At 32.3% G+C, this 17,207-nt stretch overlaps 3 protein-coding genes across 6 annotated transcripts in view; 2 read left to right on the top strand and 1 right to left on the bottom strand.

Annotated features, from left to right (window-relative positions):
* Positions 1–17,207, bottom strand: part of LOC135140744 (RE1-silencing transcription factor-like) — a 163,667-nt gene that overhangs the window by 98,419 nt on the left and 48,041 nt on the right. The gene's annotated exons all lie outside the window — the stretch shown is intronic.
* The window catches only part of LOC135140730 (zinc finger protein 91-like), a 29,861-nt gene that overhangs the window by 243 nt on the left and 12,411 nt on the right, over positions 1–17,207 (top strand). The window contains exon 3 of one of the 3 annotated variants that reach the window (XM_064071393.1): positions 36–1,340. The exons of the other annotated variants lie outside the window; for them this stretch is intronic. Coding sequence (XP_063927463.1) covers positions 45–1,229 — 1,185 coding nt within the window. The 5' untranslated portion in view covers positions 36–44 and the 3' untranslated portion in view covers positions 1,230–1,340. Of the gene's footprint in view, positions 1–35; positions 1,341–17,207 lie in introns of those variants that run through there. 3 annotated transcript variants of the gene reach the window in all.
* LOC135140738 (zinc finger protein 729-like) lies at positions 10,275–12,007 on the top strand. Its single transcript, XM_064071410.1, has 2 exons — positions 10,275–10,351; positions 10,407–12,007. Exon 2 carries the CDS (start codon positions 10,579–10,581, stop codon positions 11,938–11,940), a length of 1,362 nt encoding a protein of 453 aa, XP_063927480.1. The 5' UTR covers positions 10,275–10,351; positions 10,407–10,578; the 3' UTR covers positions 11,941–12,007.

Genomic DNA, 17,207 nt, shown 5'->3' with positions numbered 1-17,207 from the left:
CCCTTCCCCAGTGTAATACTAATAAGACGTTTCAGGCAACCAAAATGTCAACGTTGGAGTATTCCGAATCACTTCGAGCCTGGGGAAGATCTTCATGGAAAAACGTCCACAACTGTAAACTGTGTCCCTATTTTACAACATCGCTTTTCTTAATGGTGAATCACGTGCGACGACACCGTTCATCTCTGGAAAAATATTCGTGCCAAAACGCCAAAATTGAAGTGTATTATTGTAAAGACTGCGATTTTAAAACGGAATTAACGATTCTGTTCAAACAACACATTAATAAGTATCACGACATTAAAAGCGAACCTGGGGACGATTTATCAATTGAGAACTTAAGTGTACAAAACTACGTTTGCGAAAAGTGCGGCTTCGAAACAAATCTGTTGTTGAAGTGGGGTGAACATACTTCAGAATGCACAGGAAAAAAAGAAAATACTGCATGTAGTTTCAATTTCAAACAAATTGACGGAATACGTTGGTATTACTGTGCGCTCTGTTCGTACAAATCTAGAGATACAGGTAATTTAAAACGTCATTTGAGAAAACATGCTTTAAACAAACAATTTGAGTGTGATAAGTGTCCATTTAAAACCAAATGGAAAGGAAATCTAAGCAATCACATAAAACGAAACCATTTAGACGAACGAGATGTTGAATGGCACAAATGTGAAAAATGTCCTTACAAAACTATAATAAAATGCCATTTAATTAGGCACCTAACCAACTCACACTTGAATGAAGAAGAAGGTGAATGGGTTCAATGCAGTGAGTGTCCATATAAAACTAGGGCAAAATCTAGTTTAAAGAGTCACGCAAATTTCAAACATCTAGATGAAGAAAAAGTTACGTGGTATAAATGCGAACAGTGCCAATTTAAAACTAAGGACAAAAAATCTTTAAGACGCCACGTGAGTCTAATCCATTTAAAGAAACAAAATGCCGAATGGTGTATGGGTAAAAAGTGTACATATAAAACCGCAAATTCGTTTAAGAAAGACGTTAAATCAAAAGAATGCGACAAAAATAAGCGGTTTGAATGTAAATATTGCCCATACAAAACTAAATGGGGGTGGAATTTAAAAAGGCATGTAATTTCTGTACATTTGAATGAAGAAAAAATCAAGTGGTACGAGTGCGAATATTGTCCACATAAAACGAAACTCAAGAGCTATTTAACGTCTCATATGAATAGATGCCGTTTTGGAAAAACGAAAGTTGAATGATACAAATGCGATCAGTGTCTTAACAAAGAAAACTACATAAGGAGAATTATTTTTATTTTAAGTTTTTGGTAGTAGCCTTTAAATATTATTTTGTATTATCATATTTTGTATCTTGTGACTACTTTTTCATTATAATTTGAAAGTAAAAAAATTGGTCTAAAGAGTTTAGACAGTACTTCCCTCGCTGTCGGAAACTTGACGACTGCATGCCTATTGTGTTTTTACTTCCCGAGCGTAAGCAAAGGAAGTATTGTAATCGAGTCCGTCGGCCGACTCTCTACTTTTACGTTTTCTCGATCTTTCATGACCCCTAGAAGACGAAGAAATAGGTCTCCCATTTCCGTCTGTCTGTCCGTCTGTCCGTCTGTCCGTCCGTCTGTCCGTCCGTCCGTCTGTCCGTCCGTCCGTCTGTCCGTCTGTTGTCCCGGATTTTTATTAGACAGATAATCTCCGAAAGTACTCGACCGATTGTTGTGAAATTTTGTACTTATATTAAGAATATCATGTAGATGGTAAAACGCTAACCAAAATTTGTCGAAACATCCCCACCACTAAAGCGATGACGTCACTTCAAAATTGTACATAGTAAATGGGTTTTCAATTGTATAAAATAACATAGTCCTACACATGTAGTTTACAACTCTGAATCGACTTTTCACCCGAAACGTCCAGATTTTTGGAAAAAAAATCAAAATTATAAAACAACATTTTGAAATTTAATTTTTAATCTGCTAACCAGAATGCTTTGAAATGTTGCAGATGTTTTAAGGCTATAAAGAGCATCATAAATCTTTAGTCAAAAAATATTTGCTTATCCCCTCCAAAAACTTGATGACGTCAGCTCAAAAGTTTGTGGAATAAATCATATCTAAAATGTACAAAATATGATGAGTCTGTACTTGTGATCTATCACCCCATTCATATTTTTTGGATTTGCATATACAGGGTGACTCAAAAAAATTAATGAATGCGTAAATATATTTTATTGATTTAATCAGGAACTACAAAACCGAATGCTCTGAAATCTTGCAGATGTTTTAAGGTCATAAAGAGCATAATAAATGTTTAGTCAAAATAAATTTGCTTATCCCCTCCAAAAACTTGATGACGTCAGCTCGAAAGTTTGCCGAATAAATCATATCTAAAATGTACAAAATATGATTAGCCTGTACTTGTCATTTATCACTCCATTCATATTTTTTGGATTTGCATATACAGAGTGACTCAAAAAAATTAATGAATGCGAAAATATATTTTATTGATTTAATCAGGAACTACAAAACGGAATGCTCTGACATCTTGCAGATGTTTTAAGGTTATAAAGAGCATAATAAATGTTTAGTCAAAATATATTTGCTTATCCCCTCCAAAAACTTGATGACGTCAGCTCGAAAATTTGCCGAATAAATCATATCTAAAATGCACAAAATATGATCAGTCTGTACTTGTGATCTATCACTCCATTCATATTTTTTGGATTTGCATATACAGGGTGATTCAAGAAAATAAATGAAAGCGTAAATTTATTTTACTGATTTACTCAGGAACTACAAAACCGAATGCTTCGAAATCTTGAAGATATTTTAAAATTATCATAAGCATGGTAAATTTTTGATCAAAATGTATTTGGTCGTCCCCCCTAAAAAATTTATGACGTCACCCCAAAATTTTGCTGAAAAAATGCCATCTTCAATGTGTAAAGTATGATGAGTGCATACTTGTGATTTATCACTGCATTAAAATTTTTAATATTTGCTTATACAGGGTGTCTGAAAAAAATTAATGACGGAATGAATTGATTTTGCAAAACTGAATACTTAGAAATCTTGACGTTTTGAAGTTATTGTAAGCGTGGTAACTGTTTAATCAAAATGTATCTCTTTATCAACCCCAAAAAAAATTCATTACGTCTTCTCACAATTTTACTGAATAAAGTATATGATCTGACTACACTTGTAACTAATCATTGCATTCAAATTTTTTAACTTGCTTATACAGGGTGACTCAAAAAAAGAAATGAATCAGTCACTTTATTTTAGTGAATAAATCAAGAATTGCTAAACTGAATATTTTGAAATCTTGCAGATGGTTAAAATTGATTGTGAGCATGGTAAATTGTTAATGAAAATATATCTGTTTATTCCCCCGAAAAAATTCATGACGTCATCTACAATTTTTGCCAAAAAAGTTTAACTCAAAATGTGCAAAATATGATGAGTTTTAACATAAGCAACTGTGGCCTGTGGTTTAGTGGAGGTGGAGTGTGCAGTGCAATTAGAAGTTCCGGTAACAGATCCCGGCACTTCCAACTTTTTTCACCCATCAAATCAAGAACAGCACTTCCGATTTTCGCAACAATAATGTTATAATATTTATTCATTTGTTATTGTGTGTTCGTGAATAAGCACCATAAATAGCAAATGTTGAAATTTTTTTTGTGATCGGAAGAATATCTCTTAATCATTTTATATATTGTCAATACATGATTAACTTCGACTATTAATGTTTATACATCGAGAGAAGCAGAGAAAAAGTACATATGCATTTGCTTCAGTTACGCCACTGACCGTGTCATTTCTTTATCGCACGTTGAGACATAGTTTATATAAACAAACTCCCAGCCATAGCAAAAAGCGGAAGTTGGAAACGACGAGCGGCGCGGGGTTTGGGTGGCGAGACGAAACAGTTGCGATTGCGAAATGCGAAGCCAATTCGAAAAAAACTGTTGAAGAGTGAGTGTCATTGAGGATATATATCTCCAAATTTTAAAAATTGGACCAAGTTACAATAATTGTTGCCAGGTAAGTGCAGATATTTTGGATTTGCATATACGGGGTGATTCAAGAAAATAAATGAAAGCGTAAATTTATTTTACTGATTTACTCAGGAACTACAAAACCGAATGCTTCGAAATCTTGAAGATATTTTAAAATTATCATAAGCATGGTAAATTTTTGATCAAAACGTATTTGGTCGTCCGCCCTAAAACATTTATGACGTCACCCCAAAATTTTGCTGAATAAATCCTATCTAAAATGTACAAAATATGGTGAGTCTCTTCTTGTAATTTGTCATTCCATTCAAATTTTTTCGATTTGCATAAACAGGGTGACTCAAAAAAATTAATGAATGCGTAAATTTATTTTATTGATTTAATCAGGAACTACAAAACCGAATGCTTTGAAATCTTGCAGATGTTTTAAGGTTATAAAGAGCATAATAAATTTTTAGTCAAAATATATTTGGTTATCTTCTACAAAAAACTGATGACGTCAGCTCAAAAGTTTTCCGAATAAATCGTATCTAAAATGTACAAAATATGATGAGTCTGTACTTGTGATTTATCATTCCATCCATATTTTTGGATTTGCATATGCAGGGTGACTCAAAAAAATTAATGAAGGCGTGAATTTATTTTATCGATTTAATCAGGAATTACAAAACCGAATGCTTTGAAATCTTGGGAATATTCTAAAGTTATTATAAGCATGGTAAACTTTTGTTCAAAATGTATTTGTTCATCCCTCCTAAAAAAATTGATGACGTCACCCTTAAATTTTGCTGAATAAATCCTATCTAAAATGCAAAAAATATGATGAGTTTGTACTTGTGATTTATCATTCCATTCATATTTTTTAGATTTTCTTAAGAGGTGGTTCAAAAAAATTAATGAAGTCAATTTATTTTATTGATTAAATTAAAGGCAACACTTATTATTAGTATTACACCCCAACCAACCCAATTTGGTAGACAAAAAATTTGTTAAAGGAAAAACTCGGTTGAAACATAAGGGTAGCATGCTTATTTACATCGACTTTAACATTACAGACCTGCATTTGTTTTATGCGTTCACTTGGTTCCGCGAATGTGAAATAGACATGTTTATAATCAACCAATTGTGAATTTCACCGTCAAGAATTAAAATAAAACCCAATGTTTTATATAATAAGCGGAAGTCGAAGCAATAAAACCGATGGTCGTTTTGTTTACAGTTTCTCTGTTTGACTCTCAAGTATGCTGTTACGCCTGTCATCTTAAATTAAGAATGTTTATACATACACGATTTTCAGCTGCCTGGGATACGTATACGTGAGTAAATTGTTTCGTTATTTTATTGATTATAAGAAATCAATATTCAAAACGACCCAATTCATTTTCCCGAAAATTTGAGAATATAATAATTTTATTCTTAGTATTACACTACATCTATCCCAAACTGATATACGTGTCCTTGCAAAAATGTTGATGACGTCATCGCAATTTTTTTTTTAAATTCCCACTACAAAAATGTAATGAGAAAAAACACAATAGGCATGCAGTCGTCAAGTTTCCGACAGAGAGGGAAGTACTGTCTAAACTCTTTAGACCAATTTTTTTTTTCTCATTACATTTTTGTAGTGGGAATTTAAAAAAAAATTGTGACGACGTCATCAACATTTTTGCAAGGACACGTATATCAGTTGGGATAGATGTAGTGTAATACTAAGAATAAAATTATTGTATTCTCAAATTTTCGGGAAAATGAATTGGGTCGTTTTGAATATTGATTTCTTATAATCAATAAAATAACGAAACAATTTACTCACGTATACGGCGCCGGTGTGTAATATCTAGAGAGCGGATTTCTGTCGGGCTAGGCAAGGCCAAACTCGGTACGGCTCGTACGGGATGCGAATTCATTGCGGTTGCGGACTGCACTTCGTTTATTTGAGATTAGAATAACGCTGTTTCGTTGCACTCTGCTGTTAATTCCCGTTCTCATTTACTTAGCCGTTTGATTAATAAATCGTATATTATATTTATGGAATTAGTACCGATTAAATTCAGTGATTATCTATCACCCGGAGATCCAGCACGTCCCCCCCTATAATCGTGACGTAGCCCGACAGAAATCCGCTGTTTAGTAATATGAGGGGCAACTGAAAATCGTTTATGTATAAATATTCTTAATTTAAGATGACAAGCGTAACAGCATACGTGAGGGTCAAACAGAGAAACTGTAAACAAAACGACCATCGGTTTTATTGCTTCGACTTCCGCTTATTATATGAAACATTGGGTTTTATTTTAATTCTTGACGGTGAAATTCACAATTGGTTGATTATAAACATGTCTATTTCACATTCGCGGAACCAAGTGAGCGCATAAAACAAATGCAGGTCTGTAATGTTAAAGTCGATGTAAATAAGCGTGCTACCCTTATGTTTCAACCGAGTTTTTCCTTCAACAAATTTTGTGTCTACCAAATTGGGTTGGTTGGGGTGTAATACTAATAATAAGTGTTGCCTTTAATTTAATCAATAAAATAAATTGACTTCATTAATTTTTTTGAACCACCTCTTAAGAAAATCTAAAAAATACGAATGGAATGATAAATCACAAGTACAAACTCATCATATTTTTACTTCCCGAGCGTAAGCAAAGGAAGTATTGTAATCGAGTCCGTCGGCCCACTCTCTACTTTTACGTTTTCTCGATCTTTCATGACCCCTAGAAGCCGAAGCAATAGGTCTCCCATTTCCGTCTGTCTGTCCGTCTGTCCGTCCGTCTGTCCGTCCGTCTGTCCGTCTGCCGTCCCGGATTTTTATTAGACAGATAATCTCCGAAAGTACTCGACCGATTGTTGTGAAATTTTGTACGTATATTAAGAATATCATGTAGATGGTAAAACGCTAACCAAAATTTGTCTAATCATCCCCACCACTAATGCGATGACGTCACTTCAAAATTGTACATAGTAAATGGGTTTTCAATTGTATAAAATAACATAGTCCTACACATGTAGTTTACAACTCCGAATCGACTTTTCACCCGAAACGTCCAGATTTTTGGAAAAAAAATCAAAATTATAAAACAACATTTTGAAATTTAATTTTTAATCTGATAACCAGAATGCTTTGAAATGTTGCAGATGTTTTAAGGCTATAAAGAGCATCATAAATCTTTAGTCAAAAAATATTTGCTTATCCCCTCCAAAAACTTGATGACGTCAGCTCAAAAGTTTGTGGAATAAATCATACCTAAAATGTACAAAATATGATGAGTTTGTACCTTTGATCTATCACTCCATTCATATTTTTTGGATTTGCATATACAGGGTGACTCAAGAAAATTAATGAATGCGTAAATTTATTTTACTGATTTACTCAGAAACCAGAAAACCGAATGCTTTGAAATCTTGCAGATGTTTTAAGGTTATAAAGAGCATAATAAATGTTTAGTCAAAATATATTTGCTTATCCCCTCCAAAAAATTGATGATGTCAGCTCGAAAGTTTGCCGAATAAATCCTATCTAAACTGTAAAAATATGATGAGTCTGTACTTGTAATTTATCACTCCATTCATATTTTTTGGATTTGCATATACAGGGTGACTCAAAAAAAATTAATGAATGCGTAAATATATTTTATTGATTTAATCAGGAACTACAAAACCGAATGCTTTGAAATCTTGCAGATGTTTTAAGGTCATAAAGAGCATAATAAATGTTTAGTCAAAATACATTTGCTTATCCCCTCCAAAGAATTGATGGCGTCAGCTCGAAAGTTTGCCGAATAAATCCTATCTAAACTGTACAAAATATGATGAGTCTGTACTTGTGATTTATCACTCCATTGATTTTTTTTTTGCATTTGCATATACAGGGTGACTCAAAAAAATTAATGAATGCGTAAATTTATTTTATTGATTTACTCAGGAACTACAAAACCGAATTCTTTGAAATCCACTGCGAAAAAAAAAATATAATAGGCATGCAGTCGTCACGTTTCCGACAGCGAGGGAAGTACTGTCTAAACTCTTTAGACCAATTTTTTGCATTTTAGATAGGATTTATTCAGCAAAATTTAAGGGTGACGTCATCAATTTTTTTAGGAAGGATGAACAAATACATTTTGAACAAAAGTTTACCATGCTTATAATAACTTTAAAATATTCCCATGATTTCAAAGCATTCGGTTTTGTAATTCCTGATTAAATCGATAAAATAAATTCACGCCTTCATTAATTTTTTTGAGTCACCCTGCATATGCAAATCCAAAAATATGATTGGAATGATAAATCACAAGTACAGACTCATCATATTTTGCACATTTTAGATACGATTTATTCGGCAAACTTTTGAGCTGAGGTCATCAGTTTTTTGTAGAAGATAACCAAATATATTTTGACTAAAAATTTATCATGCTCTTTATAACCTTAAAACATCTGCAAGATTTCAAAGCATTCGGTTTTGTAGTTCCTGATTAAATCAATAAAATAAATTTACGCATTCATTAATTTTTTTGAGTCACCCTGTATATGCAAATCGAAAAAATTTGAATGGAATGATAAATCACAAGAAGAGACTCACCATATTTTGTACATTTTAGATAGGATTTTTTCAGCAAAATTTTGTGGTGACATCATAAATTTTTTAGGGGGGACGACCAAATACGTTTTGATCAAAAATTTACCATGCTTATGATAATTTAAAAATATCTTCAAGATTTCGAAGCATTCGGTTTTGTAGTTCCTGAGTAAATCAGTAAAATAAATTTACGCTTTCATTTATTTTCTTGAATCACCCTGTATATGCAAATCCAAAAAATATGAATGGAGTGATAGATCACAAGTACAGACTGATCATATTTTGTACATTTTAGATATGATTTATTCGGCAAATTTTCGAGCTGACGTCATCAAGTTTTTGGAGGGGATAAGCAAATATATTTTAACTAAACATTTATTATGCTCTTTATAACCTTAAAACATCTGCAAGATGTCAGAGCATTCCGTTTTGTAGTTCCTGATTAAATCAATAAAATATATTTACGCATTCATTAATTTTTTTGAGTCACTCTGTATATGCAAATCCAAAAAATATGAATGGAGTGATAAATGACAAGTACAGGCTCATCATATTTTGTACATTTTAGAGATGGCAAACTTTCGAGCTGACGTCATCAAGTTTTTGGAGGGGATAAGCAAATATTTTTTGACTAAAGATTTATGATGCTCTTTATAGCCTTAAAACATCTGCAACATTCCAAAGCATTCTGGTTAGCAGATTAAAAATTAAATTTCAAAATGTTGTTTTATAATTTTGATTTTTTTTCCAAAAATCTGGACGTTTCGGGTGAAAAGTCGACTCAGAGTTGTAAACTACATGTGTAGGACTATGTTATTTTATACAATTGAAAACCCATTTACTATGTACAATTTTGAAGTGACGTCATCGCATTAGTGGTGGGGATGATTAGACAAATTTTGGTTAGCGTTTTACCATCTACATGATATTCTTAATGTAAGTACAAAATTTCACAACAATCGGTCGAGTACTTTCGGAGATTATCTGTCTAATAAAAATCCGGGACAACAGACGGACAGACGGACGGACAGACGGACAGACAGACGGAAATGGGAGACCTATTTCTTCGTCTTCTAGGGGTCATGAAAGATCGAGAAAACGTAAAAGTAGAGAGTCGGCCGACGGACTCGATTACAATACTTCCTTTGCTTACGCTCGGGAAGTAAAAAAGTAACCAAGTGTTTTATTTTCCTCATTATAACTAGTTATTTAATACACAAGTGTAAAAACCGCCATAAATAGATTTCGAAAACTAATAATTAAAAAACTAAACACTATTAGCAATCTCGAGTAAGAAATTAAAGTGTATTTGACTTAGGGGCGCTTTTCCAAATTTGGGGTTCACTACTACGCATTAGAACGCATTCTACCAGAAAAAACACAACGTAGGGTTCCACTTTTGTTGACGATCACTGTTCAAAGTCCAATTTTGAATTTTCCGCGGGTTTTAAAATTTATCGCGTTACATAAAAATTTTGTTTGAATATTTCAACCTCCAGGAGTTATTTTTGGTTTCATTTCTTCGAAAATTTTACCATTTTCTAGAATCACCAGTTAGTACAATCGATACCGCATGATACCGTGCATTTTGATTAAGCAGCAATCTATTTGTTTTTTAATTTCATAGATAGGTCGGCCATAAATGTAGACACACCATTATTAAACGAACGAGTTGAAAATTAGAAAATAATAACATAACCAAATTCGAGTTAGGGATATTTGTTTACCAAAATAAATCAACAGTTGATGGATGTGCATAGAGTAATGTTTTCTGTAATTATTTCTGCTGTTAAATTATCATATTTACTACAGATTTTGTGTGTTTTAGGTGAAACGAAAACAATCACGCATTTATCACCGTCTAATCTGCGTCGAATTGCATTTTTCAAAAAATCACGTCCTTTTTGACGTAGAAAGTTAGGTTAGAATTCTAGTCAGATGGTCAAAATTTCTAAACCAACACTCTTTGACGATCATCTCTGGAGATTTAGACAAGCAAAATGTCAACTTTGGAATATACTGAATCAGTTCGAGAATGGGGAAGATCTTCATGGAAAAACGTCCACAACTGTAAATTGTGTCCCTATTTTACAACATCAGTTTTCTTTATGGTGAACCACGTGCGACGGCACCGTTCATCTCTGGAAAAATATACGTGCGAAAACGCCAAAATTGAAGAGTACCATTGTAAAGACTGCGATTTTAAAACGGAACTAACCATTCTATTCAAACAACACATTAGTAAAAATCACAGTGTTAAAAGCGAATTTAGGGACAATTTATCACTGCTGGACTTCAGTGTGCAGAAGTACGTTTGCGAAAAGTGCGGTTTTGAAACAAATCTGTCGTTGAAGTGGGGTCAACATACTTCAGAATGCATGGAGAAAAAAGAAAATACTACATGGAGATTCAGTTCCAAGCAAATTGACGGAATACGTTGGTATTACTGTCCACTATGTTCCTACAAAGCTAAATATAAATTTATTTTAAGATATCATATGCCAAAGCATGATTTAAACAAAAAATATGAGTGTGATAAGTGTCCATTTAAAACCAAATGGAAAGGAAATCTAAGCAATCACATAAAACGAAACCACTTAGACAAACGAGATGTTAAATGGCACAAATGTGAAAAATGCCCATTCAAAACCATGTTAAAAACCTATTTAACTAGGCACATAAATCACTTACACTTTAAAGAAGAAGAAGGTGAATGGTTTCAATGCAGTGAGTGTTATTTCAAAACAAGGAATAAATATCGTTTAAAGTCTCACGAAATTGTAAAACATGTTACATGCTACCAATGCGACCAGTGCCAATTTAAAACAAGGGACAAAAGATCTTTAAGAGACCACGTGAATGTGATCCATTTAAAGAAACAAAACACCGAATGGTGGAAGTGTAAAAAGTGTTCAATTAAAACCGTAAATTCGTTTAAAAAAGACGTTAAATCGAAAGAATGCAGTCGGTGTTTGCTCAACAAAAATAAAGGGTACGGATGTAAATATTGCCCATACAAAACTCGATGGGAGTCGCATTTAGAAAAACATGTATCGTCTCTACATTTAGATGACAAGGACATCAAATGGTATCAATGCAGTGAGTGTTCATTTAAGGCTAAACATTCGTATCAATTAAAATATCATACAATTTTAAAACATGTGAGTGATGAAAAAATCAAATGGTACGAGTGCGAATATTGTCCGCATAAGGCGAAACTCAAGAACTATTTAACGAAACATATAAAGAAATGCCATTTTGATAAAACGGACGCTAATAAATGGCACAAATGCCATCAGTGTGCTTACAAAACCAAAACTGTATCATTGCTTTATAAACACCAAGAAAAACGACATAAATAGGACTTAATTTACTTTAAGTTTTATTTAGTTTAGAATTAAGAAAGAAACTAAATGTTTTCCACTTTAAATAAATATATGCTTATTATTATTATTATTATTAAGACCCACCACTGACCCGGAAATGACCGGCATTCAGGCAAGACTTCTATCATTACGGGTACTAAGACCAAGTAATGATATGAATTGATTAGATTAACAGAACAACTTTCGAGATTCTAGAATTACAGCATACAAATTAGTCTGCTATTATTCTCTAATCTCACCCCATCCCCAAAAGTCCAGCGTAACTACCGACCATTTATCCGCGCATCACATGAAAAGTGACCTACACTACTCTGACCTACTGGTGCTAATCTAATCTGACTGACATGATCAGACTGTTCAAGAAACTTACGAACAATATGACATGTTCCTAACAAAACAGCTTTTTGAATTTTGACAATTATTGAATCATTCAAATGCAAAGACTTTAAATTCTCAACTAAGCTATTTGGAACTACACCTACATTAGAGATAACTAGGGGTAGAATTGAAATTTTTTTAAGATTCAACATGGATTTCATTTCTATCGATAATTGTAGATATTTTGAAATCTTGGTGTCGTATGTTTGAATAATGTTGTTTGTGTTAGGAATAGCAATGTCAATAAGAATGGCTTCGTTCGTGTGTTTTTTGATAAGTATGATGTCTGGTCTGTTAGCTGTAATGTTTAAGTCTGTAAGTATTGTGCGATCCCAGTATAATTTGTATTTGTTATTTTCAAGGAATGGAGACGGAATATAAGTGTAATAGGGTGTCGTATCTTCGATTAAGTTCATAAGTGTTGCTAATTCTTTGTGAATGATTTTGGCTGCGTTGTCGTGTCTAGCTTTGTAATCAGTTTGTGCTAGGATGCTGCAAGAAGAGATTATGTGCTGGATCGTTTCAGGTTTTGCTTTGCATAGGCGACAGCAGTCGTTTTTTATGTTCGGATCTTTGATGATGTATTTTCTATAATTCTTGGTATTGATTACTTGGTCTTGAATAGCAAACACAAATCCTTCTGTTTCGGCATACAAACTTGATTTTTTTAACCAAATCAATGACATCTTCTTATTGACATGATTTTCTTCTAAGTCTTTGTAGAATTTTCCATGTAGTTGTTTTTGTTTTAGCCCACTTATTATTTTATCTATTGTGTGGGGGGTGTGGATTTCTTCGGTGTTCGACAGATTTAAGGGTGTGTGGTTCAAATCTGCTCTTGTGATGGTGCGAAACATTTCATTTCTTTCCGCTCGTTTCAAGAAATACTTCTTCAAATCTGAAATTTGTATCTGATATAAGTTTTCTAAGTTCTGGAAACCCCTTCCTCCATTCTGTCTTGGTAATGAGAATCTTTCAATCGACGATTTTGGGTGATGCCTTCTATACTGTGTGAAGATTTTCCTTGTTGCGATGTTTAAATTTTCAAGATCAGTTTTGGACCATTTAATGACTCCAAAAGAATATTATAATATTATTATTATTATTATTATTATTATTAAGACCCACCACTGACCCGGAAATAACCGGCATTCAGGCAAGACTTCTATCATTACGGGTAAAGACCAAGTAATGATATGCATTAATTAGATTAACAAAACAACTTTCGAGATTCTAGAATTACAGCATACAAATTAGTCTGCTATTATTCTCTAATCTCACCCCATCCCCAATTTCCCGCCAATTTTCAACAAAATTTTCGAAATTTCACTTAATACATTTTCTTGTAGATTTCGGGCCACAGAAGTCATATTCGTTTTCATTTCTTCGATAACTACAATGGTTTTCCCAGAATCGTCCTTTGAAGTATTCAGAAATATTCAAAATAACACCAATTTTCAACAAAATTTTCGAAATTTTACTTAATACATTTTCTTGTAGATTTAGGGCCGCAGAAGTCATATTCGTTTTCATTTCTTCGATAACTACAATGGTTTTCCCAGAATCGTCCTTTGAAATATTCAAAAATATGCAAAATAACCCCAATTTCCTATCAATTTTCAACAAAATTTTCGAAACTTCACTTAATACATTTTCTTGTGGATTTTGGGCCGCAGAAGTCATATTCGTTTTAATTTCTTCGATAACTACAATGGTTTTCCCAGAATCGTCCTTTGAAATATTCAAAAATATGCAAAATAACCCCAATTTCCCACCAATTTTCAACAAAATTTTCGAAATTTCACTTAGTACATTTTCTTGTAGATTTCGGGTCGTAGAAGTCATATCCGTTTTCATTTCTTCGATAACTACAATGGTTTTCCCAAAATCGTCCCTTGAAATATTCAAAAATATGCAAAATAACCCCAATTTCCCACCAATTTTCAACAAAATTTTCGAAATTTTACTTAATACATTTTCTTGTAGATTTAGGGCCGCAGAAGTCATATTCGTTTTCATTTCTTCGATAACTACAATGGTTTTCCCAGAATCGTCCTTTGAAATATTCAAAAATATGCAAAATAACCCCAATTTCCTATCAATTTTCAACAAAATTTTCGAAACTTCACTTAATACATTTTCTTGTGGATTTTGGGCCGCAGAAGTCATATTCGTTTTAATTTCTTCGATAACTACAATGGTTTTCCCAGAATCGTCCTTTGAAATATTCAAAAATATGCAAAATAACCCCAATTTCCCACCAATTTTCAACAAAATTTTCGAAATTTCACTTAGTACATTTTCTTGTAGATTTCGGGTCGTAGAAGTCATATCCGTTTTCATTTCTTCGATAACTACAATGGTTTTCCCAAAATCGTCCCTTGAAATATTCAAAAATATGCAAAATAACCCCAATTTCCCACCAATTTTCAACAAAATTTTCGAAATTTTACTTAATACATTTTCTTGTAGATTTAGGGCCGCAGAAGTCATATTCGTTTTCATTTCTTCGATAACTACAATGGTTTTCCCAGAATCGTCCTTTGAAATATTCAAAAATATGCAAAATAACCCCAATTTCCTATCAATTTTCAACAAAATTTTCGAAACTTCACTTAATACATTTTCTTGTGGATTTTGGGCCGCAGAAGTCATATTCGTTTTAATTTCTTCGATAACTACAATGGTTTTCCCAGAATCGTCCTTTGAAATATTCAAAAATATGCAAAATAACCCCAATTTCCCACCAATTTTCAACAAAATTTTCGAAATTTCACTTAGTACATTTTCTTGTAGATTTCGGGTCGTAGAAGTCATATCCGTTTTCATTTCTTCGATAACTACAATGGTTTTCCCAAAATCGTCCCTTGAAATATTCAAAAATATGCAAAATAACCCCTATTTCCCACCAATTTTCAACAAAATTTTCGAAATTTCACTTAATACATTTTCTTGTAGGTTTCGGGCCGCAGAAGTCATATCCGTTTTCATTTCTTCGATAAACACAATGGTTTTCCCAGAATCGTCCTTTGAAATATTCAAAAATATTCAATTGGTCGTTTTTTATAACGACTAATATTTTTGGTAAAAACTAAGAATATTGTTGAAATCGTAATAACCCGATGAATTTTTTTCGGGAAAATTTTTTGGAAACACTGTGTTCTATTTTGTATGGATTTTTAAATGTTTTTAGTGACAATTTTTGTGGTTAATTTCGATACAGTGTATGATATTAACTGTGAGAAAAAAAAATGAAAAATAAAAATAATCGAAAAATCGTGAAATCGAAACTCCCAAATTTAAAAAACTGGATAACTGAAAAATCGAAATACCGAAAAACTGGAAAATCGAGAAATCGAAAAATGAAAAGATCAAGAAATCGTGGAGTCGAAAAGTCGAACAATTGAGAAACCGAAAAAGACCAAAATCGAAAAATTAAAAATTGAACAGTTTATAAATTGAGAAATTGACAATCAAAATATGGAAAAATCCAAATCTCGATAAATCGAGAAATCAAAAAACTTAAAAATTCGAAAAATTGAAAAATTGAGAGATTGAAAGATCAAAAAAACGAGAAATCGAAAAGTGATGAAATCCAAAAATAGAGAAATCGACAAACAAAAAGTTAAAAGTTGAAAAATTGGAATAGCGGAAAAATCAAAAAACGAAAAAATGGAAAACTGGAAAAACTGAGAAACCGAAATAGGCCAAAATAAAAAAATTGAAAAACTGATAAATCGAAAACCTGAACAATCAAATCTCGATAAATCGGGAATGAAAAATTAACAAATCGAAAAATTGAAAAACAGAACGTCTAAAACCAGGAAGTCGAAAAATCGAAAGATTAAGAAATATTGAAAAATTACAAAATCAAAAGATTGAAAAATCAAAAATTTAAAAATCCAAAAATTGCAAATCAAAAAAGTAAGTAGGTAGACACATCGAAAAACCCAGAAGTCAAAAATAGAAAAGCCGAAGAATTGAAATATTGAAAAATCCTAAAACTGAAAAACCGAAAAATCAAAAAATTGAGGTCGAAAAATACAAACCTTAAAAATTGAAAAATTGAAAAATCAAAAACCTGAAAAATAAAAAAATTATAGAATTGAAGTACAGGAAAATCGAAACACTGGCAGGTCATAAAATGGGAAAATCAAAACATCGATTAATTGAAAAATCGAAAAATTGAGAGTTGATGAATGTCAAATTTGAAAAATTGAAAAAACGAAAATTTGAAAAAACTTCAATTGAAAAACAGAAAATGTAAAACCAAGAAGTCGAAAAATCGATAGATTAAGAAATCAAAACATTTGAAAAATTCGAAAACGTAAAAAACGGAAATATCGAAGAACTGAAATGAAAAATCGAGAAATCGAAAAAGTGAAAAATCCCAAAACTGAGATATCTAAAAACTGAGAATCTAAAGAATCGAAAAATTGAGAAATCGAAAAATCAAAAAAGTGAAGTTGAAATATCGAAACCTTAAAAAAATCGAAAAATTGAAAAATCAAAAACCTGCAAAATCGTAAGATCGAAAAATTGAATAATAAGTAAACTGAAAAATCCCAAAACTAAAATGTCCAAAAACTGAGAAATTAAAAAATTGAAAAATCGAAAAATCAAAAAAGTGAAGTTGAAAAATCGTAAAATTGAATAGAAAGACCGAAAACCGAGAAATTGAAAAATTGAGAAATTGTAAAATCCAAAAATTGAATAATAAATAGGAGTAAACTGAAAAGTCCCCAAACTAAAATTTCGAAAAACTGAGAATTCGAAAGTTGGAACAACAAGAAATTATGGTCGAAACCGGTTAGGATGTGTATCAGATCACGGATCATGGCTTATAAATCAAATCGTTTCCGAAC

The sequence above is a fragment of the Zophobas morio genome, unplaced genomic scaffold (genome assembly GCF_036711695.1).
Source record: "Zophobas morio isolate AGI-343-1 ecotype UQ-CSIRO unplaced genomic scaffold, CSIRO_AGI_Zmor_V1 ptg000040l, whole genome shotgun sequence".
Taxonomy (NCBI): Eukaryota; Metazoa; Arthropoda; class Insecta; order Coleoptera; family Tenebrionidae; genus Zophobas; species Zophobas morio.
The sequence above is the reverse complement of the archived record's forward strand: the minus strand, read 5'-3'. Positions and strand labels throughout refer to the sequence as shown.